Source organism: Procambarus clarkii, chromosome 27, assembly GCF_040958095.1.
Source record: "Procambarus clarkii isolate CNS0578487 chromosome 27, FALCON_Pclarkii_2.0, whole genome shotgun sequence".
Lineage (NCBI taxonomy): Eukaryota > Metazoa > Arthropoda > Malacostraca > Decapoda > Cambaridae > Procambarus > Procambarus clarkii.
This window is the reverse complement of record NC_091176.1, coordinates 27,585,329-27,612,505: the sequence shown is the minus strand read 5'-3', so window position 1 is coordinate 27,612,505 and position 27,177 is coordinate 27,585,329. Positions and strand designations below refer to the sequence as shown.

General features: G+C 43.0%; 1 protein-coding gene across 4 annotated transcripts in view; it reads right to left on the bottom strand.

Annotated features, from left to right (window-relative positions):
- Nost (Nostrin) overlaps window positions 1-27,177 on the bottom strand; it is a 164,333-nt gene that overhangs the window by 9,080 nt on the left and 128,076 nt on the right. For all 4 annotated transcript variants that reach the window (XM_045749080.2, XM_045749081.2, XM_045749082.2 and 1 more), the window contains exons 2-8: window positions 24,988-25,073; window positions 10,061-10,204; window positions 6,540-6,795; window positions 6,147-6,235; window positions 5,344-5,479; window positions 3,607-3,771; window positions 1,721-1,873 (exon numbers count right to left, since the gene is read on the bottom strand). In XM_045749080.2, the coding sequence (XP_045605036.1) occupies window positions 1,721-1,873; window positions 3,607-3,771; window positions 5,344-5,479; window positions 6,147-6,235; window positions 6,540-6,795; window positions 10,061-10,204; window positions 24,988-25,073 (1,029 nt within the window). The remainder of the gene's footprint in view (window positions 1-1,720; window positions 1,874-3,606; window positions 3,772-5,343; window positions 5,480-6,146; window positions 6,236-6,539; window positions 6,796-10,060; window positions 10,205-24,987; window positions 25,074-27,177) is intronic.

The window sequence follows — 27,177 nt, the reverse complement described above, 5'->3', positions numbered from 1 at the left end:
TGAAATAGTTTTTCATTTACTGTTAAAAAAAAAAAAAAAAAAAAAAAAAACTGTTCCTTGAATGACAGAGTCGCCATGCTTGCCTTTTTTACGGTAATACTTTTTATAGAGCCAATAGATCTATCTGGTAATTACAGTACTAAGGGAAAAAGACAGTAAAAGGCAATGATGCATGAGGTTCAACATCACTTTTTATTAGCCATTATTATGGGAGATTTTCTTTATAAGTTCAAAATACAAGACAAGAATCATGTTTGTAATACAGTGACACCTCGGCTTACAAATGCCCCTATTCACGAACTTTTCGGGTTACGAGCCCAATTTCTTCGGAAAATTTGAATCAGGTTACGAGCTTTACCTCGGGAAACGAGTTTGTTAATACGCGTATGGCCGACCTAGCGTGTGGTGGCATGGCGATCCCGCCTCAGCTTACCAGTGCCTCCTGCCTAGTGACAATTGCACCTGAATTCTTTGTAAAGAATTAGTTTTTTGGGGGGATTTTGGGGCATTTGAACATAAAAGTTGTTATTGTATATCTCACCACTTGTCCCAAGAAAACCAGTGGTAAGGTACAAGCCAAGAAAACACACGTGAGAATGACCATAGAGGAAAAACAGATCATTCGTAAACATGAAAAATGGTACACATGTTGAACTAGCTAGGCAGTACAACAAATCTATGTCAACAACATGCACTGTAATTGGTAAGAAAAAGAACATTATGAGTGCTAAAGTGGCAAAAGGCATATCAACAATCACGAAACAAAGAACACAAACACTTAGAGGATGTTGAAAAGTTGTTATTAATTCACCCAGAGCAAGCTGTAGCAGGCCATTGTGTTGACCTTTTTAATGACTATGTGATGTCTCACTTCAGAAGAGTGTTACAACATATGGAAAAACAAGTGTCACTAGACAGGTTTTCAGTGAGAAAAACAAGCAGTGAACCACAAGCAGGTCCTAGTGGTGTGCAGGCAAAATGTGCCAGAGAGTGTACCCCAGAGAAGTCATCACTGCCTGATGTTATAATGGATGGGGACTCCCCTTCCAAACACTAACACCTCTTCTCCTCCCCCCTCCTCACCATCTTCCATACACCAACAAGAGTCATCAGTAAAGGTAAGTAATAACTTGTACATACTTTAGTACAGAAGATTTGGGTGAATTAGGTATAAAATTTACTTTGAAGTTAATTTTTTGGGGAGTCTGGAACAGATTAATTCAATTTCCAATATTTCTTATGGGGAAATTCGCTTCAGTTTACAAATATCCGGCTTACGAGCCATCTCTGGGGAACGGATTAAATTCGTAAGTTGAGGTACCACTGTATTGGGACTTTGGAATTGGTTTGTATAGAGAAACAAGAGGGCTAAAATGGGGACAGTCATTATAAGTTTGAATGTTTGCAAGTCAAATGTTTTTAAGTTGGAGATCTCCAATATATTGTTTACATTTATATTCAATAAAATTCTTGGACTTTGAATGCAATATATTTTGTGTATAAAACCATAAGCAATAATCTACGAGATCAAAATGAATGCATTACCTGACATCTCGCATATAAGTGTAAACTGAGAGTCAACTGTACTTACAGTAAACTTTAGAATTTCACTGGAAGAACTTACTTCTGCCATGACCATCTTGAAGGTTTTTAATTTAAGCAAAATAATAAAGTGCTTGTCAATCTTTTAGAGTAAACAAAATGCAAAAAGAGAACTTACATGTTGCAGCTTATCATTCACATCCTGTTGTGATTCTTCCCCTCCAAATGTAGGAGTTTCTTGCAGAGCCTTTGCCAAGTTCTCAACCCCTTGCTTTCCTCGTCTCTCACGCTCCAAGTCCGTTCTTAGCATTTGAATAAACTTTTCTAGTGCCTAAATGAGAGAGAAACATTTCATTTTGACCTTTTATCAGGAGTTTATTTTTATGTATAATACACATTTTTAACAGAAATTTGTAAAAGTATGCAGTACACAAGTCTTTTGGAAAAGGAAATTAAAAGCTGTTGGAAATAGTGAAGTAAAATAAAGATGCATTTAAGTTCAACAGTCTTATGAGATACAAATTCATTGTCCTTCATATATAGACTCCAAGAAAATTATATTATACTGTATGTATAGTTTCCTATTGTTGGGAAATAGGAAGCCTGTTAGGCTTATTGAGGTCCACATTAGCCAGAGAATACTATTCCCCAGGATGCAACCCAAACAAGTTGCCTAGCTCCCAGGCATATATATTGCTAGGTGAACAGAGACAGTAGGTTGAAGAAAATATGCCCTGCCCTGGAATTAAACTTACTCAGAACAATTGCTTTATGGGTTAAGGTAGTTTACTACCCTAACCCATTATTCTTTCATGTACAGTCAGGCTCCAATTCTTTACTAATAACTCATTAACTAAAGAAAACTTGAGTCAAAGTCGTCATTACCAGAAACTTAATTGACCTCCCAGTTTTATTTATTTATATACTGTACAAGAAGGTATACTAGGTTTGTGGGAGTACAAAACATTGTTTTTACATTCTTGCAAAGGCACTAACACGCATAGCGTTTGTGGCTTTGGCAAGGCAGGAGAAGTCCTTAATCTAACAGATAATTATAAGTAGGTAATTTGTAGGAAAATTTGATGATTAATAAGTACATCGTAATAAAAATTGAAGATTACTAATAGGTACATTGTAGCAAAATTTCATTCAGCATAACTATGATGTAAGTTGGAATTTCCAAGCAAGTATTTTAAACACTGAGTTAGTAATTAATTGATACAAAGGGCGACACCAGGTTAACCAGAATGGAGGACATATATCTAACCAGCCAGAACATAAATGTGTACTGGTTAAAATTTCATTGATGCCTGCACTTTACTGTACTTTTGTTTGGCAGTACCTGTACAGTGAGTGAATGAGTGTGTACATTATTTAAATTTTTTTATTATATTATATATATATATATATATATACTGTATTGTAAAGTCTTAATTAACATTTCTTTCCCGAGTGTAGAGGAATGTACTGTCAGACAGGCTTTTGGGTCTGGATTAAGAACTCTTCAGTGTTCTTACAAGTTTGGGATGAAATGTTTGCAAAGATCCCCTCTGGCTAAGGAGATGAGAAGGTTATTCTGGCTCAAGGCAGCCAAGGCCTGGAAAGAGCAGGACTTGCCAAACTCAGTAACTGAGAAGCTTAGGCTTAGAAAGACCAAAATATCTGAAAATCTCAACTGACAGATCATATTATCTTCTACAAGTAGCAGAATTTTCAAAGAGGAAATTTGTCTGTATTGCTGCATTCCAAATGCAGTCATATATTTTCTATATTTTCTGTAATTAAGAGCATTTGCCAGTATTCTAACCATCTGTTGTAAGAAAACAAAATAAATTGAAGTGAATGGAATACAAAGTTTCTACAAATACTTATTAGTGTCCTCATCAAAAATGTAAAAAGGAAAAATAAATTAATGAAAGATATAAAGACAAACGTGATTCTGTATGTGTGTGTATAATGTGAAGAAATATAGAAAAAAGTTAAACAAGAATTAAATTCTTCTAGCCAAAACTGTTATGGGCACACATTTTATATATGCATAGTAAACCAATGAGAAATACTAACCTCTCTTCTTCTTTCCCTATTCATTATATTGTTCATATCTTCTGCATAAAAATCAGGTAGCATCTGTTCTGGAATATTTTCTCCTGTTCCTTTGGCCGAGATCACAGTTTGTATGTCCTTCTCCACATCACAAGCCGCCACTGGCTCTTCAAGACGTGCCGCCATCTGCAGCGACAACAGTCACCAAATATGCTATCATAACCGAATCTTGATTGAAATACAGCTAAAAACTTAAACCTTACCATAACACTCAAAATATTACTACAGAAATTTGTAAATAACTGTGCTGAAGGTTTTCCACTAGAAAGAAGAGCAGAAGAATATTGTGAACAAGATGAAGAATTTATCATGTAAGTTTGGTAAAGGAAATATTCATGTGTGCTTCCAAATTTTTATCTTGGAATGCTATTGGAATACTGTATATGTATAATACATTATGCACAAATGAATGCAATAGACAAGAAATTAGAAAAGATCAGCATAAGTGTGTATACAGTAAAACAGTCTTGAGTGTACTCGTATACTGTAATGCAGTACATGTTTCATACATGCTACTGAGAACTATGCAAGAGTAATCACAGTACAGTATGTCAAAATATGCAGTTTGTGAACTATTCTTACATACACAAAAACTACCGTATTATGTTTTCTCATTTTTCTCATTCCCTCGTATAAAATGTGTTTCACACAACATCTACTAATTTTTTAATTTGACTTGCCCGCAACATACTTGTCCCACTAACATTCTCACATCGTATTTTCCATTTAATTTATAAAGTACAGTACAGTACTGTACTTGGTAAATCATTCATTGTTATAATTAATTTCTATAATTATTTTCCCTAAGGCAACCATACACAACTCATGAAAACTCCATAATAAATGTTTCCAATTTACCGTAGTATCTATAGTTACTCCAACTACACTGTATTTGCTAGTTTTAACTTTCTCAACCCCCACCTTGCTAAATTCCCAGATAGAGGCCATTCATGCAGACTTTACCCCTTGCAGCACACTACATAACAATACTGTATGTGTTATATTACTGCTGAAGTTATGTTATTCTGTTATCAGCTATATAATAACTGCTTTCCAAAATTGCCAAATCCAAATCCAACCATGTTAAAGACTGTACCTCTCTCAACCAGTTTAAGATAAAAACTAAACACTACCTAATAAATTCCCTGTAACCTACCTCACTCCTCTATTGTCAACCCATGTCTGTTATTTATTTATTTATTTTTTTTTTTTAATCAACACTGTTTGTCAACCTATTGTATTTGTGCTGCTTTTTCAGTCATGTTCCCCCTTTTTTTTATCTTTATTTGTATTTGTTCTCAACACTTTTTATTCTTTATGCTCAATTAGTATTAAGCTCTAGATATTAATGTTTTTCTTGCCCGAAACGCATTGCGTAATAGTGGCTTTAGGCATTGTATATACTAGCTCTATCTATATATCAATCCATTAATGTAACATCACTTGTATGTATGTACCTTACCTGAATAAACATATTTATTTATTTATTTATTTATTTATTTATTTATTTATTTATAAATTCAGTACTTTATTCTAAAATTAAAATTACCTCTTTAGCAATTGATACAATAGTGACAGTATAACATTGAAGAAATAATTTTAATTTATGAATGCCATTATAAAAAAAGCCTTCAGCAAACTAGACGTAGTATTTCAGAAGTACAGTACAGTACTGCTATTATAGCAGCCACTACTCACCGCAATCATTTTTGGAGCAGATTCTTTGGCATTCTTGTGGTACTTAACGATGAGATCTTTGAGTGCCTGCAAACGCTCTTCCTCTAACGTCTGAAAGCAACTGCTTCCCTTGTACACTGCAGATTCCCACTCAAGTCTGTTAGAAAACAGACTAGATGAAGCTTGATACCTTTACATTTATTTTTATTTGAAAGTGCTCCACTTATGATTTAGACCAGGATGGTCCAACATGCAACTGGCAGGCAAAATTAATCATTTAATTAATTTTGGCAGGGAAAGGCTGCCTTTGCATATACATACAGTAGAGTATACTGTATATGTTAGGTTTATATGATCTTCTCCAGGATACAACCCACAACAGTTGACTAACTCCAAGTATCAGTACCTATTTACTGCTAGGTGAACATAGGCATTAAGTGATAGGAAAGGTGCCCAACCATTTCTGTCTCGTCCAGCATTCAAACCTGGGATTCACAATTGCAAATCAAGAATGAACCCATCTATACTACCAAGGCCCTTAAAATTTTAGCAAACATTTTTACGTAATTTGTCAACATCGTATTTTGTTGGATGGAAGAAGTAACAATGATTTTGAATTTTCCTCGTGTTCGTGCTCTTAACCATTGCTAGGCTTTGTGGTCATGAGCTTAACTGCTCCCAGTTATGAATTATCTGAAGAAGTTGAGGTAGTGTGTGGAGATTTAGTCCATTTTAATGAAGGTTTCTAAGTCATGAGAAGTATATAATGTATTTCACAATTAGCTACATACAGTAATGTAACCAAAATGATGTGATGACAGTACCTTGCTCTCTCTGCACGAATGCAGCATGTGTAATAGTCCAGATCACTCTTCTGGACGGCTTCCTCTGCCTTCCGTCGCTGCTTCTCCATCTAGAATAACCAAAATGCAAGTTATTATGTGGAAAGGACATTCAAATTTCATTTTAATTACAATGATAGTGAAATATTGAATCAATTAAATATTGAATCAAAAATTATTTTTATTGAATCAATTGAATCTATTATTCAAACCCTAATCTAGTTTACAATTTGTTTTATTCCATACAGAATTAGATTATCCAGCAAGCACAAAAAAGTTGCATTTCAAGGAAAATATACATTCTAATATTTACTGCAGAAATAAATTGCAGTACAGTGTTGCACAAAATTATCAAACTGAAATTAAAATATTAACCTTGACTGTCTCCTTGTCAGAAAGGGTTTTGCCTCTTCCCAGTCTGGCTTCTAGCATGATGTCTTGAATTTTCTCATTCTCTCTACAGTTACCGTAACACTGTTTTTTGGCCTTGCTTTCTGCTGCTCGCCAGTCATGAAGATTTTTCGTGGTTTTATCCACCATACTCTCCACACCCTTGCGAATTTTATGTTGAGTTTCAATCAACTGTCGGAGTGGCCGCACCACATCATCTGCTAGTGCAGATGCAATTGATCTGCAAAACGATAACCATTAAGGGTGGAAACTAAAAGCACTAACTAAAATTAACTAAAATAATTAAACTAAACTAAAATTATTGTACTCAAAAATTGGTAAAAATCTAGACAGAAATGATCTCAAGGTTCCCCACCAGGTCTAATCATGATGCTAGATTGACTTGTATTTCATACATGTTCCCTCAACATGTTGATGTGTCTGAAATCAAGTCAATGAACCATAAGGGAAAACAAATAGTTAAAGTACAGTATATACAAATAGGTGAAAGAATATAACAGGAGGGATATTAATGGGGGTGATAAAATTAGAAAATATTAATAGAAGTTAATATATAAGAAAAGAACTGGGTAAATACTGGTTTACAAACAGGGCTGAATATTTATGGAACCCATTGCTAGGTTAAGGTTCCAAGGTTTTTAAGGTTATGTTAAGGCTAGAATGGAATAGATCTGTAGGAGAAAATCCTGTTAAAGTGCCGGATTTTCGAAAAGCTGATTATAATAGCCAGCCTAAGAAATTTTTTGGGCCAAATAGATTGGAAAGTCTTGGGGCATGGGGAGTGGACCGGTCTTGGAGCGAGACGTGAACCCAGCGAAAGGTGACGGAAAAAGGGATTTTGATGTGGATTCAAAATATAACTTATATAAAAATATTCTAATCAAAGCACATGAATGTAGTATACCATACAAATTGAATAGATCTAATACTAATGACCTAAAATGGATAACAAAGGATATGAAGAACCTTATAGGTAAAAAGAGAACAGGGTATAAAAGGATTAAGAATGGGGAAGTCAGTTTAGAACAGGAATTCATACAACTGGTTAGAAATGTTAAGAGAGATAAGGAGGGGAAAAAAAAACTATGAAGTTCGCATAGCAAGGCAAGCAAAGAGAAATCCTAAAGGGTGTTTTCAGTTATATCGAACAAAGATTAAGATTAAGGAAAGGATAGGTCAATTAAAGACTGAAACAGGTCAGATAACGGATAATGACGAAGTGATGAGTAGTATTTTTAATAAATATTTTATCTCTGTATTTACTAAAGAGGAACTTAACAATATGCCTTCACCTGAACAAGTCTATGTGGGTCGGGATGAGGACAGGTTGACTAGTTTAGCAGTTACCAGGGAGGATGTAATTAAACAAATAGTAAAACTCAAACCAAACAAATCCCCAGGGCCAGATGAAGTGTTTGCCAAGGTGCTTAAAGAATGCAGAGGAGCTTTGTGATCCACTGTCTACCATATTTAATAAATTGATAGTCTGGCAGAGTGCCATAGTCATGGAAGGTTGCTAATGTGGTACCAATTTTTAAGAAAGGAGGTGGATCATTTGCGTCAAACTATCAGTCTATTAGCCTAATGTCTATTGTGGGAAAGTTACTTGAATCGATAATTGCAAATACAATTCGTCTTCATCTTGAAAACCATAAATTAATAAATGATTTACAACATGGTTTTACAAATGGCCGTCCATGTTTAACAAATTTGCTATCTTTTTATTCCAGCATAGTTGAAGCAGTTGATAGTGGTAAAGATTGTGATGTTGTGTATCATGACTTTAGCAAAGCTTTTGATACAGTGGCACATAAAAGACTGATTAAAAAGATAGAGGCTCATGGTATTGGGGGTGCTATATTAAGTTGGATTAGGGCATGGCTATACCAAAGGAAACAGAGTTAGTATAAATGGAGTCAAGTCAGAGTGGGAAAATGTTGAGAGAGGAGTGCCTCAAGGCTCTAGCTGTCCTGGTACCTCTGTTGTTTATAATATATTTAAATGATTTCAATTCAGATTTGAGTAGCAACATTTGCAAATTTGCTGATGATAAAAAAATCGGTAGGGAAATAAACACGGAAAAAAGACTCGCTATCACTTCAAGTCGATCTAAACAGGGTTTTGAAATGGTCAAAAGATTGGCAGATGCAGTTTAATGCTGATAAATGTAAAGTTTTGAGGCTAGGTAATGATGATAGAGTTACAAGATATGAGCTAGATGGTGTTGAGATTGCGAAGTCAGATTGCAAAAGGGATCTGGGAGTTATGATTAATAAGAATTTAAAACCAAAAGATCAATGCATGAATGTTCGTAATAAGGCAAATAGGACACTGGGATTTATTAATCGAAGCGTTAATAACAAGACACCTGGTGTTGTTCTTCAGCTATATCTTGCACTAGTTAGACCCACATTTAGATTATGCAGTTCAATTTTGGTCGTCGCACTATAGAATGAATATAAATTCACTTGAAAGTGTCTCTCATAGGATAAGTTAATTCCTCAAATTAGAAACCTGCCATATGAAGAGAGAGATAAACAAAGGTTAAATTGCATTCACTGGAAAGGTGAAGAGTTAGGGGTGACATGATAGAGGTTTACAAATGGATGAATGGACATAACAAAGAGGATATTAATAGGGTATTAAAAGTATCAACACAAGCCAGAATATGAAACAATTGGTATAAATTGGATAACTTTAGATTTAGGAAAGACTTGGGTAAATACTGATTCAGTAACAGGGTTGTAGATTTGTGGAACCAATTACCGCGTAACGTGATGGAGGTGGGGTCCCTCGATTGTTTCAAACGCGGGTTGGACATCTATATGAGTGGGATTGGGTGGTTATAAATAGGAGCTGCCTTGTATGGGCCAATAGGCCTTCTGCAGTTACTTTTGTTCTTATGTTCTATTCTTTTCTAATGAAGCTTAAATGTATCACGTGGTTGGGTATAAATAGGTTCCCTCATATAGGCCAATATGCCATTTGCTGTTTCCTATGCCTAAGCACATAAAAATAAAATTAACTGCAGGAAGTCAATTGGCCCTTGCAAGGCAAAACCTTATAGTTAGTAAAGATGAAAAGAATAAACAGGATTACTTCAGTGCTACCTACAGCACAAACCCATGATTTGTTAGACGAGTTTCCCCTCTTCAAATGTTATAGTTAACTAAATGTTGTATGATCTAGCTAATTTACTTAATTTTTCTGGTATGTAAAATTGATTTTATGTGGTTTGAGATACAGTAATCTTAAAAACGTTATCCCTTTTTTTAAGTTATCATTACACCTCAACTAATAAAAATGTGAGGGAGCAAGTAAGTGAAGAGGAAAAGGGAAAGGGAAAATGAGGAGATAGGAAGCAAGAGTAAAAAGTTGTGGGGAGATAAAATATCGTGATTACTTCACCCCACACTTTCTCTCTCGCTTCCTTCCTCCAGTACCCCCACACTCGCGTGTTTACTTGGGTCTTCTCTCACACTCACTTGTGCATGTCTCCCTCCTGCTCCAGCTCAGCGCCCACCATCTGCCAGGCTTGATTGACGGTGCCCATGCTCTCCTTTGAGGCCTTCAGCAACTTGCCTGACAGTTTGTTGAGACCCTTGGCGTAGCTCGCCTCCAACTCCGCCCTGTAAGTCAAAGACATCAATCAACACCTCTTATTTATTTGTATTTATTTATATATACAAGAGTACAGTATTTACATTCTTGTAGAGCCACTTGCACGCATAGCGTTTCGGGCAGGAGTACGGAGAAAGTCTGGCTGAAAGCTATGCATCTGTAAGTTGTTCCATCCATCATGTAATTATCATCATTCTTTTTTGTTTTTTTTTCCTTTTTCAATTCATGCTTTTGATCTCTATTAATTTTAAGTTTTAGTCCAAGTGTTTTTCCCACATCTTGCCCGAAACACGGTACGTATTAGTAGCTTTAGGTATGAATTTCTAGCTAGTTTTTTTATCTACACTGTAATCTTGCATATAGAATAGGGTAGCAGCACATTGCTGTATATACCTAAGCTTGTTAATAATAAAAAAAAGCTCTATCTAGAAATCCAACATTCTGTTTGTAACTCATTTTGAATGTATGTACTGTACCTGAATAAACATTATCATTATCTCTAGAAACCACATCTGAAAATTAAGTTAAGCAAGACACTGACTGGAAAATAACAGCGAGCAAATCATGACAGATTATCATACGATAGACACAAATATCATTCAGATTTAGCATTTACTTGTGTTTACCTATCAGTGACTATGGAGAAGCAAGGTCTACTAGCTGTTTGTGTTCGTCTACTAGCTTTGCTGTACTTTGCGTTATAATTTAACTTTTAACTATCCTGACGATAGAATTCTTTGTCTTATCTGGTTTTACAATCGTGTATAGAGGTAACTTCCACTTCTTTCAGTGCATTTTACCCGTTGACAATCTGTACGGGGCACGAGTATTTCCTAAAATTTTCGACTCATTTGCATTTGCAGCTTTCACTCGTGTCTTCTCGTCCTACTTTTTAGCATTTAAAGAGGCTTTTCTTTTCCGTCTCGTCTATTCCCTCATTATCTTTCATTTTGTGATCATATCTCCTCGGAGGGGAGGGTTGAATGTTTTAGTGTCTTTAATCTATTTTCGTAGCTTAAAGCTCATTGTCATTCTCTTTACCATTTCTTCACTCTCATGATCCAAGAGGGTGAAGAAATGGAAAAGAGAATGGCAATGGTGGACAGTAGTAACACAGCTGCACTAATGCAGATGTACCTCATAACTTAATAAAAAAAAAAAAACTTAAGAATTATTTAATAATAAATACTAATTCGTCCTTCACCTATGGTAGAGGAAAGTCTACTTGGAAGGATTCAATTTACATGAAATTAAGATTACGATACAAATATATCTGGCAATACGGTGTTGATGTCAGTGAAAAAGATAAGGAGTGTAAATTATGTAGTATGCCGCACGACCACACCTTAGAACATTATGTACTAGAGTGTCAACTTATTGATAACTATAGAAATAAGGAAATAAGTAGTGTACCACATCAAATTGTTTGGATGTGTAACACTGGTATGATAGACAGTATATTTAGGAGCTACAAGAATTTTGCCCCAAGAGTGTAACAATTATATGCCGTGCTTACTATATTAACCTGCAATGTTAAAAGGGATTCTTGTAATGTTAATTGCTTATTTGTACTTACTGAATTTGTGCGCCCCTTGAGGGACTTGAAGTAGAGGGGGGGGTAGAAATAGCCTAAGCTACTCTATCCCTTTGAGATGTATTTCTTTCTTGTCTCAATAAACATACTTGAACTTGCACCTGTACTTTTCAGTCAGGCTATTTTGCACATTCTGCTATGCCTACTGGTCTTGTGTGTATTTCCATGTACAGATTTGGAACCGGTCCCTCTAATATTGTGTAGGTGGAAATTATTATACATCTCTCGCCTGCGCTCGAGAGATTTAACAATTTTAATTGGTCCCAATAATTTAGATGTTTCATAGTGTGGATTCTAACAGTAAAGGATCATTGCACTCTCTCAGTCAGCAAATTCGCCAGGTTTGAATGGTGAATGTTAGTGTGCAGCAATATTCCACCCTAGAGAGCACTTGTGTCTGGACTAAAGCGCGCCTGGTTCGAACCCTCATCACGGATCTTGTGGATTTGTTCACTGATATATCACGTTAATGTCATTTCTCTGTGTAGTGTCTTGAATAGCATCGCCATTGGTATGGCATTCCTTGTTTGGAAGGTCCTTGTTATCCAACCTGTAATTTTTCTTGCAGTTGCGACAACTGCTTTATTGTGTTATTTAAAGGTAAGGGAAGCGGGTAGATAAACACCACAGCTTTCCCCCGTGACACCTGGTGACCTCCGACCCCATCCCCCCCCCCCTTCCCTTTTGCTCCCTCTTCCGGGTCATGGGACGTGACCTCTGCTTAACCGAGGCGGGGTACCAGTAGCTCAGAAACCACCACTTCACTGCTGATATTAATTTACGTCGTTAGACAACATCGACGCTGGCCCTGTGACCTTTACAAAAATGGGAGTGTAATTTCCAGTAAAATTATTGAATGTTGGAGAACTTCCGGAGGGACTTGAGCGAGCAGCATTTTAGCCTATAGCCAGTCGAAAATAGTAGCGTTCTAATACACAAGAATGATAATGTTTCAACTCTTAGTCGAAATATATTGTCGTGAATACTTAGTTCTTGAGCCCATTCTGAGTAGTGTCCACTACCACTCGCAGGACGAGTTTAAGGTCCATACTACCACTCGCAGGACGAGTTTAAGGTCCATACTACCACTCGCAGGACGAGTTTAAGGTCCATACTACCACTCGCAGGACGAGTTTAAGGTCCATACTACCACTCGCAGGACGTGTTTAAGGTCCATACTACCACTCGCAGGACGTGTTTAAGGTCCATACTACCACTCGCAGGACGAGTTTAAGGTCCACACTACCACTCGCAGGACGAGTTTAAGGTCCATACTACCACTCGCAGGACGTGTTTAAGGTCCATACTACCACTCGCAGGACGTGTTTAAGGTCCATACTACCACTCGCAGGACGTGTTTAAGGTCCATACTACCACTCGCAGGACGAGTTTAAGGTCCATACTACCACTCGCAGGACGAGTTTAAGGTCCATACTACCACTCGCAGGACGTGTTTAAGGTCCATACTACCACTCGCAGGACGAGTTTAAGGTCCATACTACCACTCGCAGGACGAGTACAGGGTCCATACCACTGGCAGGAAGAGTACAGGGTTCATAATTTATTAACTAAACTACTGAGCAGGAGCTTTACCTGTCCTCACACTTTATACACTGATTTTGAAATCAACTATGATTAATTGTTGCCGCTAGAGGCGATCGGTTTATTACGAACCCCTTATCTACCACAGCGTCAAAATGTCTATGCTTTGTTGCCATTAAAAGCACCGTAATACTGACGCCACCTCGGACTAATGGAAATCAGCCTCGGTAGTTTGGGTTAGTTCCTAGTTGCGTACGCTTCCGTTTTTGGAACAAACACTTTGAAAATTGTCGTTCGTCAAATCGTGAGAACGGGCTCTGTAGTTAGAAGATATACTGCCATGTCATCCCCCCCTTTTTCAACATAATTTATACTTTAATCTCAATTAGTATTAAGTTTCGTATTAGTGATTTTGTCCACACCTTGCCCGAAACGCTAAGAGTATTAGTGGCTTTAGGTATTGCATGTACTAGCTCTATCTATAAATCCAACGTTATGTTTGTAACCCATCTTCTATGTATGTACTTTTACCTGAATAAACATTTGAATTTGATTTTTAAATTTGAAATCTGTAGTAATGGTCATGTACTGAACTCTCTGAATAATGTCACTCAAACTCGTATGTGTTACATGAATAAAATTAATCATGGGCGTGACGCCTGCGTCTCTGCCGTGGGCGTGACGCGTGCGTCTCTGCCGTGGGCGTGACGCCTGCGTCTCTGCCGTGGGCGTGACGCCTGCGTCTCTGCCGTGGGCGTGATGCCTGCGTCTCTGCCGTGGGCGTGATGCATGCGTCTCTGCCGTGGGCGTGATGCATGCGTCTCTGCCGTGGGCGTGATGCATGCGTCTCTGCCGTGGGCGTGATGCATGCGTCTCTGCCGTGGGCGTGACGCATGCGTCTCTGCCGTGGGCGTGATGCATGCGTCTCTGCCGTGGGCGTGATGGCAGACATCAACACAACGTTAGATGGCTTTCCGTCATGGTCACGTCAAGGACGAACAGCATAGCCGAGAAGGGTAAGCGAACTAAAGTCACAGCCGATGCTGTTCAAGCTTCTCGTGCTAGTTTTAATGCTAATGCTGCGCCTGATGATAAAGCTAATTCTGCTGCGTTTGTTAATTCAGGTGCTAATGCAGCTTCTGCCATTAATTTTCTGTCATTGAAAAGGGGAGAATAGATAGAGAACGACAAGGAGGTGTGTGAAAAACTCAACAAGATATTCCAGGAGGTCTTCACAAAAGAACAAGGCGAAGCCCCTGCGCTAAATGAGGAGGAAGCAAACCAAGCAACCTTGGAGGATTTTGACCTCACCAGTGATGAGGTCAAAAGGAATCTGTTGGAGCTGAATGTGACAAAGGCTGTTGGGCCTGACAGAATCTCACCATGGATACTAAAAGAAGGTGCAGAAGGACTAAGCGTGCCACTCTCTATGGTGTATAACAGGTCACTGGTAACAGGAGACCTACCGGAAAGTTGAAAGACAGCTAATGTGGTCCCAATATATAAAAAGGGTGACAGGCGAGAGGCACTGAACTACAGGCCAGTTTCCCTAACTTGTATACCATGCAAGGTGATGGAGAAGATCGTGAGGAAAAGGCTCGTAGAGCATCTGGAGGGAAATAGCTTTTTAACACACCACCAGCATGGGTTCAGAGATGATAAATCATGCCTCACAAGGTTAATCTCACAAGATCTCAAGTTTAATAGAATTCTATGACCAAGCAGCAACAATTAGGCAAGAAAGAGAAAGGTGGGCAGACTGCATTTTCTTGGACTATCAGAAAGCTTTTGACACAGTACTCCATAAAAGGCTGTTACGAAAGTTAGAGTAACAGGCAGGAGTAAAAGGTAAGGTGCTCCAGTAAATAAGGGAGTATCTAAGCAACAGGAAACAACGAGTAACTGTGAGGGGGAAGACATCAGAGTGGCGAAATGTCACCATCGGAGTCCCATAGGGCTCTATACTTGGACTCCTCCTGTTTCTAATATATGTAAACGATCTTCCAGAGGGTATAGACTCATTCCTCTAAATGTTTGCCGATGATGCAAAAATTATGAGAAGAATAAAGACAGATGATGATACACAGAGACTACAGGACGACCTAGACAGGCTGGAGGAGTGGTCTAGAAAATGGCTGCTAAAGTTTAACTCAGGAAAGTGCAAAGTAATGAAATTAGGCGAAGGGAGCAGAAGGCTGAACACAAGGTACCATCTGGGAGGTGAAATTCTACAAGAGTCAAATGAAGACAAGGATCTGGGGGTTGATATCACACCGAACCTGTCCCCCAGAGGCCCACATCAAAAGGATATCCTCAGCGGCATATGCTAGACTGACCAACATAAGAACTGCCTTTAGAAACTTGTGTAAGGAATCGTTCAGGACCTTGTATACCACTTATGTCAGACCAATCCTGGAATATGCAGCTCCAGCTTGGAGTCCATACCTAGTAAAACACAAGACAAAGTTAGAGAAGATTCAGCGGTATGCCACCAGACTCGTCTCGGAACTGAGAGGTATGAGCTACGAGTAGAGGCTAAAGGAGCTGAAACTCACGTCCCTGGAAGACACAAGAAGGGGAGACATGATAACCACCTACAAAATTCAATTCCCATCAGGGGAATTGACAGGGTGAACAAAGACAAACTCTTTAACACGGGTGGAACACGCACAAAGGGACACAGGTGGAAGCTGAGTACCCAAATGAGCCACAGGCATATTAGAAAAAACTTTTTCAGTGTCAGAGTAGTTAACAGATGCAATGCATTGGCAGTGATGTGGTGGAGGCTGACTCCATATACAGTTTCAAATGAAGATATGATAAGAGCCCAGTAGGCTCAGGAATCTGTACATCAGTTGATTAACAGTCGAGAGGCGGGACCAAAGAGCCAAAGCTCGACCCCCACAAGCACAAATAGGCGAGTACAAAATATTACTCCTGGCAGGGCTGCTGGTGTTACAAATGATTTTCCTGATATTCCTAATGTTGCTGCTCCACTCATTATTATTATTATTATTATAGCTGCTGCTGTTGTTAGTTGGTAGTGTTGTTACTAATAATAATGCTGGTGCGTGGCGTGTAAGACGAGACGAGTGATGTGGAGGTTTCGTATCCAAGTCCGCCCATCTCCAAACCCCCCGCCCACACGCCCATTCTACACCCGCGCCCACCACGGACCTGGCACGGGAGGCTTCAAGGCTATGACTTAACTAACAATGAAGTGCGGTGAAGTAAGGTCTAGCTCTTAGAGCCCTGCCTACTATCACTGTCGCACCTGTTGCGTTATAGATGAACTGATCTGGTGTTCGAATTCTTTATCGGGTATGGAGGTGGCTTCCACAACTTCTCTCTCAGTGCATTCCACTTGACCACCCGTACGGGGCATGAGTATTTACTTACATTCCTTATGTGGGAGAGTTGGATGGATAGTGAGAGTGAATACCGCGATAATAAAGGTGATGGCACTGAAGATGATGAAATTGCGCTGACCTATGGCTCTGACGACACTAACGATGGGAGAGCAATGACGACTACAGTGAACCCAGCAATGATGGTAATTTGGAGGAACGACGGGGGGCAAAGGTCACGGGGGAGAGAACACCAGATGCACCAAGGTAATATTTATAAAATCGTGATAATAACTACAGAACAAAGTAGACCTGTCACATCGCGCGCGCACAAGCACGTTCTCTCTCTCACACACACACACACACACACACACACACACACACACACACACACACACACACACACACACACACACACCAGCAAGAAGCATATAAGGAAACTGGAAAACGTCCAGAGGTTTGCAACGAGACTCGTCCCAGAGTTACGAGGAATGGGGTACGAGGAGCGCCCGAAGGAACTGTGCCTTACGACACTAGAAAAAAGAAGGGAGAGGGGAAACATGATAGGAACGTATAAAATACACAGGGGGATTGACAGAGTGAACATAGACGAAATGTTCACACATAATGTTAACAGAACGAGGGGACATGAGTGGAAGCTGGAAACTCAGATGAGTCACAGGGATGTTAGGAAGTTTTCTTTTAGCGTGAGAGTAGTGGAAAAATGGAATGCACTTAAGGAACAGGTTGTGGAAGCAAATACTATTCATAATTTTAAAACTAGGTATCATAGGGAAATATAACCGGAGTCATTGCTGTAAACAACCGACGGCTCGAAAGGCGGGATCCAAGAGTCAATGCTCGATCCTCCAGACAAATAGGTGAGTGCACACACACACACACACACACACACACGAAGGTACAATCCGTTGTTAAAGTAAATATTTCAGTGATTAAATGGTACATTCTTGCAAAGGCACTAACACGCACAGCGTTTCGGTTTACCTAATAAAAATAGTCTTAATTTACGCGCTAAACGACAGTCCTCTCAGGACATCCTGTGTCTGATGAACATAATAGTCCACTTCTGTTTACAAAAATCTTCATTGGTACACAAATGACCAACTGAACAAACATGTCCAGGACAATATATATAGTCAAGGGAGAGCAGCTTTCAACTGGTCAACGACGGAGAGTGAGTGGACCACTCGCCAACTAACCAGGAAATGGCAAATCAAGAATTATCAGTAGTGCAATGGTACCCAGAGTGGTGCAACCGTATTGTCAACACACTATAATAATACAAACAGATTGCTTGCGCAGACGATCAACACAGGCGACGTAATGTGATAATGGATAAAACAAAAAGCTAAAGAAGCAAGTTATGAACGAAAAGCGTGATGGATATGGCTACAGAAACGGATTTAGCAAGGCAAGGAGGAGTAGTCTCGACACTCCAAACTAACATGCTAGTTGGTGCCCGACTCAGGCTGGAGAGTGGGAATACTTTCGACCTTGGCATAGGATAAGAGGGTTGAAGACACGGTCCGACACGGTCGAACGTGTCGGTGTAACAATTAGATACGGAAAAGGGAGGGTGAACAGGTGCAACACGAATGAGAGTTTATGTTTGAAACCGTATACGAGTAACAAAAGAAATATAAATAAACATACGAGTGCGAGATTAAACCATAAACATAACCCTGTGTAAAACATGCTCTGGTAAGTTTAACGAACAAAGTATCTACGTTATCAGAGTTGATTTATTGTTGAATCCACGTGTTTTGCTCGGCTTGGCCCGGGGACAATGCAGGCTACAGGAGGAAAAAGTGGTAGAAGAAACGTGAGAACGCGGAGGTGGGGAGTGAATGAAGCAATGATGGTCCGTGACAGTGGTGGTGGTGACTGAGCATGACAGCGCCCATATGGGAGCAGCAGAGGTCCGCCTCGCTGGCACCACTCCACCCACACCTCCCACTGGGCCATCATGGCAACCCAGCGGCAGGGACGACAACGTGACGTGACGAGAAACAACTGAACGGATGTGAAACGCTAATAACGTTGTGTCCATGATGTATTTCCCTCCCAAATGAAAAAAAGCGTAACGCAACCAGAAACATATAGTTCGTGTTGTTGGAATCGCCAAAGCTGGTTCGTGTGCCGGCTGCTGCAGGACGGACGCACTGTGACCGAAGTTGAACAATACATTTCGAGAGGTCATGCCAGTATTCCCGACAAGGTCCACAGCCAAGACTAGCACCTCTGTTGATGACCTACCTTGAGGTTACCTTGAGATGGTTTCAGGGCGCAGCGTCCCCGCGGCCCGGTCCTCGACCAGGCCGATGACCGCAACTGTTATGGTGCCAAGAAGCCAAATTATCAGTTACATAGAATGGAATGAGTTATACAATCTCGCTGAATGCTGCTTTAGAGCACCTCTAAAGCACCACTACCTGATTGTCAACAGGTACACAACTTTTCATAAACAACAAACGTTCAAATGACTTACCGGAAGTCTTGCTTTGCAGTCGAGCATCGTGCCACAATTCTCACCAAGCCTTCAACACCCCACGGCTTTGATGCAAGCCTCACAAAGCCTTCAACATCGCATGGAATACAAAGCTCTTTGTATTTCACTTTCCGCCAACCCTCCGCCAACCCTCTCTTGCTTGTAAACTCTGGAAAGAATGTTGCCGCCAACGTGACAGAACCCTGACACACACACACACACACACACACACACACACGCACGCACGCACGCACGCACGCACACACACACACACACACACACACACACACACACACACTGCAACCCATATCAGCTTTAACTCCGAGGTACCTATTTACTGCTAGGCAAACAGAGGCATCACGTGAAAGAAACTCGCCAGTTTGCTTCTGCCTCAGCCGGGAATCAAGCCGGTGCATATGCGTGCGTGCGCGCAAGCGCGTTGGAAGAAGGTAAAAGGGGGGTAAAAAAAAAATAAAAAGTGGTGCAGGAAGACAATGGAGGAAGCATAAAAACAAGACCCAAAAATCTTTGACATAATGGAAGTAACTTAGACACGACTCCACTTAGTGAGCAGACACGACCAGGCCGCCCACACCACGACCAGGCCGCCCACACCACACCCAGGACGCCCACACCACGACCAGGTCGCCCACACCACGCCCAGGTCGCCCACACCACGACCAGGTCGCCCACACCACGACCAGGTCGCCCACACCACGACCAGGTCGCCCACACCACGACCAGGACGCCCACACCACGACCAGGACGCCCACACCACGCCCAGGTCGCCCACACCACGCCCAGGTCGCCCACACCACGACCAGGTCGCCCACACCACGACCAGGACGCCCACACCACGACCAGGACGCCCACACCAGCCCCCCCCCCAACCTTCACCATCTACTCGCTCATACCTATAACCAGTCTACCACTTTCACTAAAACAAATATTACGTTTGGAAACAGATGTGTTTATTCACAATAAAAGTGACAATAACGTGATGTATGTACAAGAAAACCTTGGAGCAGGTCGGCAGGTTGGAACCAGCGTCCTGGGACACCCGCAGACGCACGCCTTAACCCACGGACCATGATATTCTGTAAGTTACACAACCTGGAGTCTGGCCGAACCCATTTGCTATGTGGAGGGACCGAGGAGGTACACAATCCAATTTTCACATGTAATACGCACACACTCTGGTGTTGGGTGTTTGCTTGCACAGGGAAAGTGTTGAGGCGAGATGGAGCGGCAACACACACTCCCCACTTCTGCAGACATGATGTCTCTTAACTAGGTGCACTATCTGCCTCTTGTTTAAGATGACACCCGTTAATAACTGATGTTGCAGCATCTTAGGCCCTAAATAAGCAAAATGGTTATCAGGTTTCAGAGATAGACGGAAGAACCAGGTGTTCGGCCCAACTTCATGAAAGGTCAATGCCTAAAGTGGGTTTCAGGAAGTCTGCAATGCGCTAAGATGCCTGACGAGTGATGGCCCCCCTCCCCTCTCATGGCCAGCCCTACTATCCCATCCTCACAGTTAGGTCTACTATTCCATCCTCACAGTCAGACCAACTCTCTTCACCCACGTCTCTAGCCTCACTGTAAGAATAGAATGGTGGACTGAAAACGGCAGCTGTGGTCAATGGCCTCAACTCGGTAAAAGTTGAATGCCATCCTCCGTAGTCTGTGAGTGATAAAACACCTCGTGACGGGGGTCGAAGCCGCCACCCGCTCGTAACGTGGGCACAACTGGCGCCGTCCAGCATGTGTTCTTTCCATAAGGTGGAGTTAAATGTGAACACCGCACACAAGTAGTGTGGGGTCGGTGTCTGGGGGTCGGTGTCTGGGGGTCGGTGTCTGGGGGTCGGCGTCTGGGGGTCGGCGTCTGGGGGTCGGTGTCTGGGGGTCGGTGTCTGGGGGGGGGGGCTGATTAAGGACCCCCAATCACCGCCTCTACAGGAAGGGAAACAGCTGGGGATGAATCAACTATCACTAACCAGTTCTTAATGGCTCCCTCTGCTACCGACCTGTTCTGCCTCTCCGAACTATATTTAACCAGACGACCATAATATTGGCCAAGACCGAGAGGAAACTGACCAGGTGAGAGGGGGGGGGGGGAAGTTGGCACCCCACCCCCCTTACTTTCTGTCTGGGTATGCAGGCCGTGTGCCTCCCCCCCCCCCCCACTCTCGCTTTCACCACCCACATAACGACTAGTGCCTAACATTGTAATTGTAATTGATAATGGGTCTGTTTTTCTTATCATTTGCCGTCAATCGGTTTTATGATTTGCGAGAAACTAGTTAATATTTGCGTTTACACTTAATACAAGAGAGACAGGAGCAATCTTGCAGGAGCTTTCACTAGAGGAGAAGAGAGGCGCGTGCACGAGTGACAGCACCTGCACTGATCGGCCCAAGTCATTCATGGTCCTGTCCCAACCTGTTACACCTGTCCTTCAAAACAAAAGCAGAGAATAAATTCCCATTTGTATGGTTGACAAATAACATTGTGGAGAAGGGCCAGTGAGGCAGAACTGGTCTGGCGAGAGTGAAAGCGCTCTGGTAGATACATCAACATGCAGTTGACGTCACCATCACACGTGACTAAACCTAAGGATGAATTCATTAAATTTGCCTTTTAAAAACGTTAAGTAGTTTTGGCAAGCAAAACCTGAGGTTGGGGGGAGAGGGGGATAGAGGGATATCATCCACCTTCTTGGGGCTAGGATTCTCAGGGCCTATATCAGTGGATCCAGAGCCCTCTTCCGATTACGGGCTCACCATAGCCCGTGCTACATGGACACTTCGTCCTGAGTAGCTAAATCTGAAACAACAACAACCACCCTCTTCCCTGGTCACTGATCAACACAGTAATAATCAGGAGCTCGGCAATGATTGATTGATGAAGATTAAGCCACCCAAGAGGTGGCACGGGCATGAATAGCCCGTAAGTGGTGGCCCTTTTGAGCCATTACCAGTATCAAAAGCTGATACTGGAGATCTGTGGAGGTGCGACTGCACCCTGCGTGACGGGAGATGTCTCCCGTGCTCGGCAATGATTCGATCTATCCTTTCAAACTTGAGCATACTGCTCCGGGATCTGCTGGTGCTCCGGAGGAAATACCGTCCCTGACGCACGACCCTCTACACGTCCAAGACGAAGCTGTCGTGCCAGTTTCTGCGACGACGGTACGAGCACGCTGTGCGTCGGGGCGTCCACACCGCAGAATGGAAGAAGGAAGAGGAGGGGGCATCTGGGACTTGTACAACGATGTAGGGTGTGCTGTGTGGGAGTGTGCTGTGTGGGGGCACACTGTGGGGAGACGGCGTGCGGGTCCTGGGGTTATCTACACCTTTCATACTATCTAGAGCGCCTCAACCACTTGTACTGCTCTGCATTGCGACGGTTTCCTTTCTTGCAGGTCGGTGTTCAATCCCCGACCGTCCAAGCTGTTAGACACCATTTCCTCCATCCTATCCAACCACCTTATCCTCAAATCTCCTTCAAGAGCTATATAATCGTAATGGCTTACCGTTTTCTCCTAATGATTACCTTGCCTCGCCACCAGGAACCGCTCCGTCAGAAGGGAAGGGAACTATCAGGAGAGAATACTAAGCTATTACGACTAAATAGCACTGGGAAGGGGTCAGGATAAGGCTTTGGGATGGGACGGGGGAAAGGAATGGTGCCTAACCACTTGGGCGGTCGGGGCCCTCCGTCAGAAACCCGTAGATGAGTGCCACCCGCCCCGGCCGCCTCCACGGTGACAACAACCAGCCTGGCACTGCTTGGTAACTACTCCACCGCCGCCACCTTACGCACCAACAAACAAAAACAAAACAGACGTGGATGATGCCTCCGCCAGACGCGAGAGTGAGCAGGAGAAAGTGAAGTAATCCCACCACAAGCAAGAAAATCGTGTAATTTTTCTTGTTTTTACAATGGTAAAACTCTTATTTCAACCAAACTCAAAAGGAAATGTATACAATTAACTGGTCCTGACCAGGTGCTGATGGCACCAGTCCCGACCACGGCGCTACACGACCAGGTGCTGGTGGCACCAGTCCCGACCACGGCGCTACACGACCAGGTGCTGGTGGCACCAGTCCCGACCACGGCGCTACACGACCACAGCCTCGGGTGAAGAAGCTGCGGGAAAGTCAGCTGGTGTGGAGAAAGTTTGGCCCGTCTGCAGCCTGACGCACAGACGTGCACACAAGTTTGTGTGTGAACACTCACGGTACACACCTGGAGTGTACCTCGAAGGGAAGGGAACGATCGGGAGAAAGCGCCAAGCAATTACGACTGTACAGCACTTGGAAGGGATCAAGGTAAGGATCTGGGATGGAACGGTGGGAAGGAACGGTGGCCAACCTCTTTGACGGTCGGGGATTGAACGCCGACCAGCTCCACGAAGAGAGACCATTGCTCTACGGTCCAGCCCAAGTGGTTAGGGTCCTGGAGGTGTAACTTGCAGTATTACGTCACAATACTCCCCACAACACCACAGTCAACCTACCAGTTGATAGGCGGGACCAATGAGCCAGAGCTCAACCCCCGCAAGCACAACTAGGCGAGTACAATAGAGCCGCTCCTGGCCCGGGTCTCACAAGACCTCCGTCTCACCAGCCTACCCAAGCACGTGACTACGTACAGTCACTACAAAGTAACAAAGATTTTCGTCTTGGTTACCAAATTCCCTCTCGCTTTCTTAAGAACTGTTAGGAAAGAAACTGTTGTTCCGTATGTGCAAGTTGCAGAAGCGATCGCTGGGAAGAGCGCTGCAGTGTTAAGACATTGTGTAAAGTGTTGGGAATAATTGAAGCCTTAAGAACCGTGAACACCGTTGGAAACAGCCTTCCAGATAACGCTGACAATAGTGTTAAACTGGTGTTTGGGGTCCCACACAAGGGGTGTAGGTGACTGGTGGCCACACAAGGGGTGTAGGTGACTGGTGGCCACACAAGGGGTGTAGGTGACTGGTGGCCACACAAGGGGTGTAGGTGACTGGTGGCCCACACAAGGGGTGTAGGTGACTGGTGGCCCACACAAGGGGTGTAGGTGACTGGTGGCCCACACAAGGGGTGTAGGTGACTGGTGGCCCACACAAGGGGTGTAGGTGACTGGTGGCCCACACAAGGGGTGTAGGTGACTGGTGGCCCACACAAGGGGTGTAGGTGACTGGTGGCCCACACAAGGGGTGTAGGTGACTGGTGGCCCACACAAGGGGTGTAGGTGACTGGTGGCCCACACAAGGGGTGTAGGTGACTGGTGGCCCACACAAGGGGTGTAGGTGACTGGTGGCCCACACAAGGGGTGTAGGTGACTGGTGGCCCACACAAGGGGTGTAGGTGACTGGTGGCCCACACAAGGGGTGTAGGTGACTGGTGGCCCACACAAGGGGTGTAGGTGACTGGTGGCCCACACAAGGGGTGTAGGTGACTGGTGGCCACACAAGGGGTGTAGGTGACTGGTGGCCCACACAAGGGGTGTAGGTGACTGGTGGCCCACACAAGGGGTGTAGGTGACTGGTGGCCCACACAAGGGGTGTAGGTGACTGGTGGCCCACACAAGGGGTGTAGGTGACTGGTGGCCACACAAGGGGTGTAGGTGACTGGTGGCCACACAAGGGGTGTAGGTGACTGGTGGCCACACAAGGGGTGTAGGTGACTGGTGGCCACACAAGGGGTGTAGGTGACTGGTGGCCACACAAGGGGTGTAGGTGACTGGTGGCCACACAAGGGGTGTAGGTGACTGGTGGCCACACAAGGGGTGTAGGCGCAGTGTACTGACCTCTCGTGCATGATGACCGCCAGCTCCTTGCAGAACTCCCCACCAGACTTGATGTAGCGGCGCAGCTCGTCGAAGCCATTGTGACCCTGAGGAAGACGACGGAGAAATAGTTACCACAGCGTAGTTACGTCCACACACACACGCGGGAAAAAATATAACACCTAAGCAGTATAGTTTGTTACTTTCCATAAATCTGGTATTGCAACAACCTATAGAAAATTGTTAACGAGTGATGTCTGTGTTCAACACTTCGCTTGTGAAATGGAACTGTCCCCCCCCCCCCGTGTTCAGTGTGTCCTGGTGTCCACTCTAAGACATTTCCTCCACATTAAACTCTGTATTTGTACCATGTGCTGTTGATCTTTATATCACAGAGTTTCAGGAACCCAGAGGTGAATACATGCACGTGTTGGCTAGTTCCTCAACCAAGGCTCAGAGTTTTCCCTATTTAACAGTACGATGTATGACACTAGTTGGGACATTAGTGCTCGCCTATTTCACTAACAATTTAAATTAGTTGTTTCACTTCTCGGTAGATGTTAGACATTTAATTGACCTTTCTCAGACTGGCCTCCAGGGGTATACTGGTATACCCTTTAGGGGTATACTGGGTAGTTCGTTAGTTTGATCCTAACAATGTCCTGATTGCTAAGTCAAATTTATATCTATAAAAGATAACGTCTGCGTCTGAGACTGGGGGTCGTCTGAGATTGGGGGGTCGTCTGAGATTGGGGGGGTCGTCTGAGATTGGGGGGGTCGTCTGAGATTGGGGGGGTCGTCTGAGATTGGGGGGGGGGGGGTCGTCAGATGCTTGGGACCAGCCTCACTGAACGCTGCAGGATGACTAATCTGTGTCCGGGGAAGGTCATAGGCGGACAGGGGGTCGATCCCCATGCTAACCCCAGGACAACACACGAGACACGGGCAGCGTCCCAGGCCATCCTGAGACGGTGACATTAGGACGTGATCAGGAGCATCACAGAGCAGCAGCTGGAGACCTTGGTGTTCCCTCAGGAGGCTCCTGAGGATCACGGCCCTGATCATGAAGGAATGTCATGCAGACCTTGAGAGAACACTTTATACAATAACACGCACCTCGACCTCACCCTTGAGCACGCTACGTGGCCAAGGTGCAGCGCTACGTGATGGGCGCTCTACTATCCTTCACCTTAGAGCCAGGGAAGGGGGGGGGGAAGGATAGAAATAGCCTAAGCTACTCTATCCTTTTGAGATGTATTTTATTGTCTCAATAAATGTACTTGAATTTAGAGCCAGTGGCAAAATTGTGACAACAATTCGTAACATGACAAACTCGGTACATTCAATAATGAATAATAACAACAATGCAACTACCCAGCAACACTATTGCAGTCATTTATAAGCTCGACCAAGAACCATGTTCCAATACCGCAAACACTTCAAAACTACATTATACAAATTGACTTCAAAATGTAAAAAAAGGGACTTGTAATAACCCCCCCCCCTCTCTCCCTTTACACCAACCACACGAAACTGAGAATATTGTTCTTCAGCTGGAGCGGGCCTCGGGTCGCCATTCTTCATGTAATCCAACTGTATGTAGTACTCTTCCTAAATCAATCTTAATACCCTGTTCACTTACAAGGAATTAAGTGGCAATGCATAGACAGGAAGTGGACCTTCGTATTTTTGTGTATGCATTCCGTAGGGAGCTGGAAGCTGTAGGTCTACTAGGAATGAGGGAGGTGGGGGGGGCGTCCTAGTGAAAAACAAGCCCCAGTACCTGCTGACGGGCTCACCATAGCCCGTGCTTCTTGCCCCGCTCCTGTGCCAGGTAAGTTACAGGCTCACCATAGCCCGCGCTACTTGGAACTTCTTCCGAGTAGCTGAATCTATAACAACAACAACCTGCTGACGTTTCGGACACTGAACAGTGGCAGCCTTTAATACGTGGGGAAGCGTCCCTTTGGGGGCGGAGATTGTAAATGTCGGTATAGCCTCAATATTCCCACGGTAAGTTGTGTGTGGTCCGCTGGAATGTTAAGCTGTGGGCATTTATGTAAGTGGGTCAATGGTTTGTTTGTGTGGTCGGGGCTAATGTGGCTGGCTTGCTTGCTTTGTAATGAAAATATAAAATATAATAAATATATAGAGGAGGATATCTTGAATTTCTGATTAGTTTACGGATGGGAGGCTAAAATGCGAGAGATA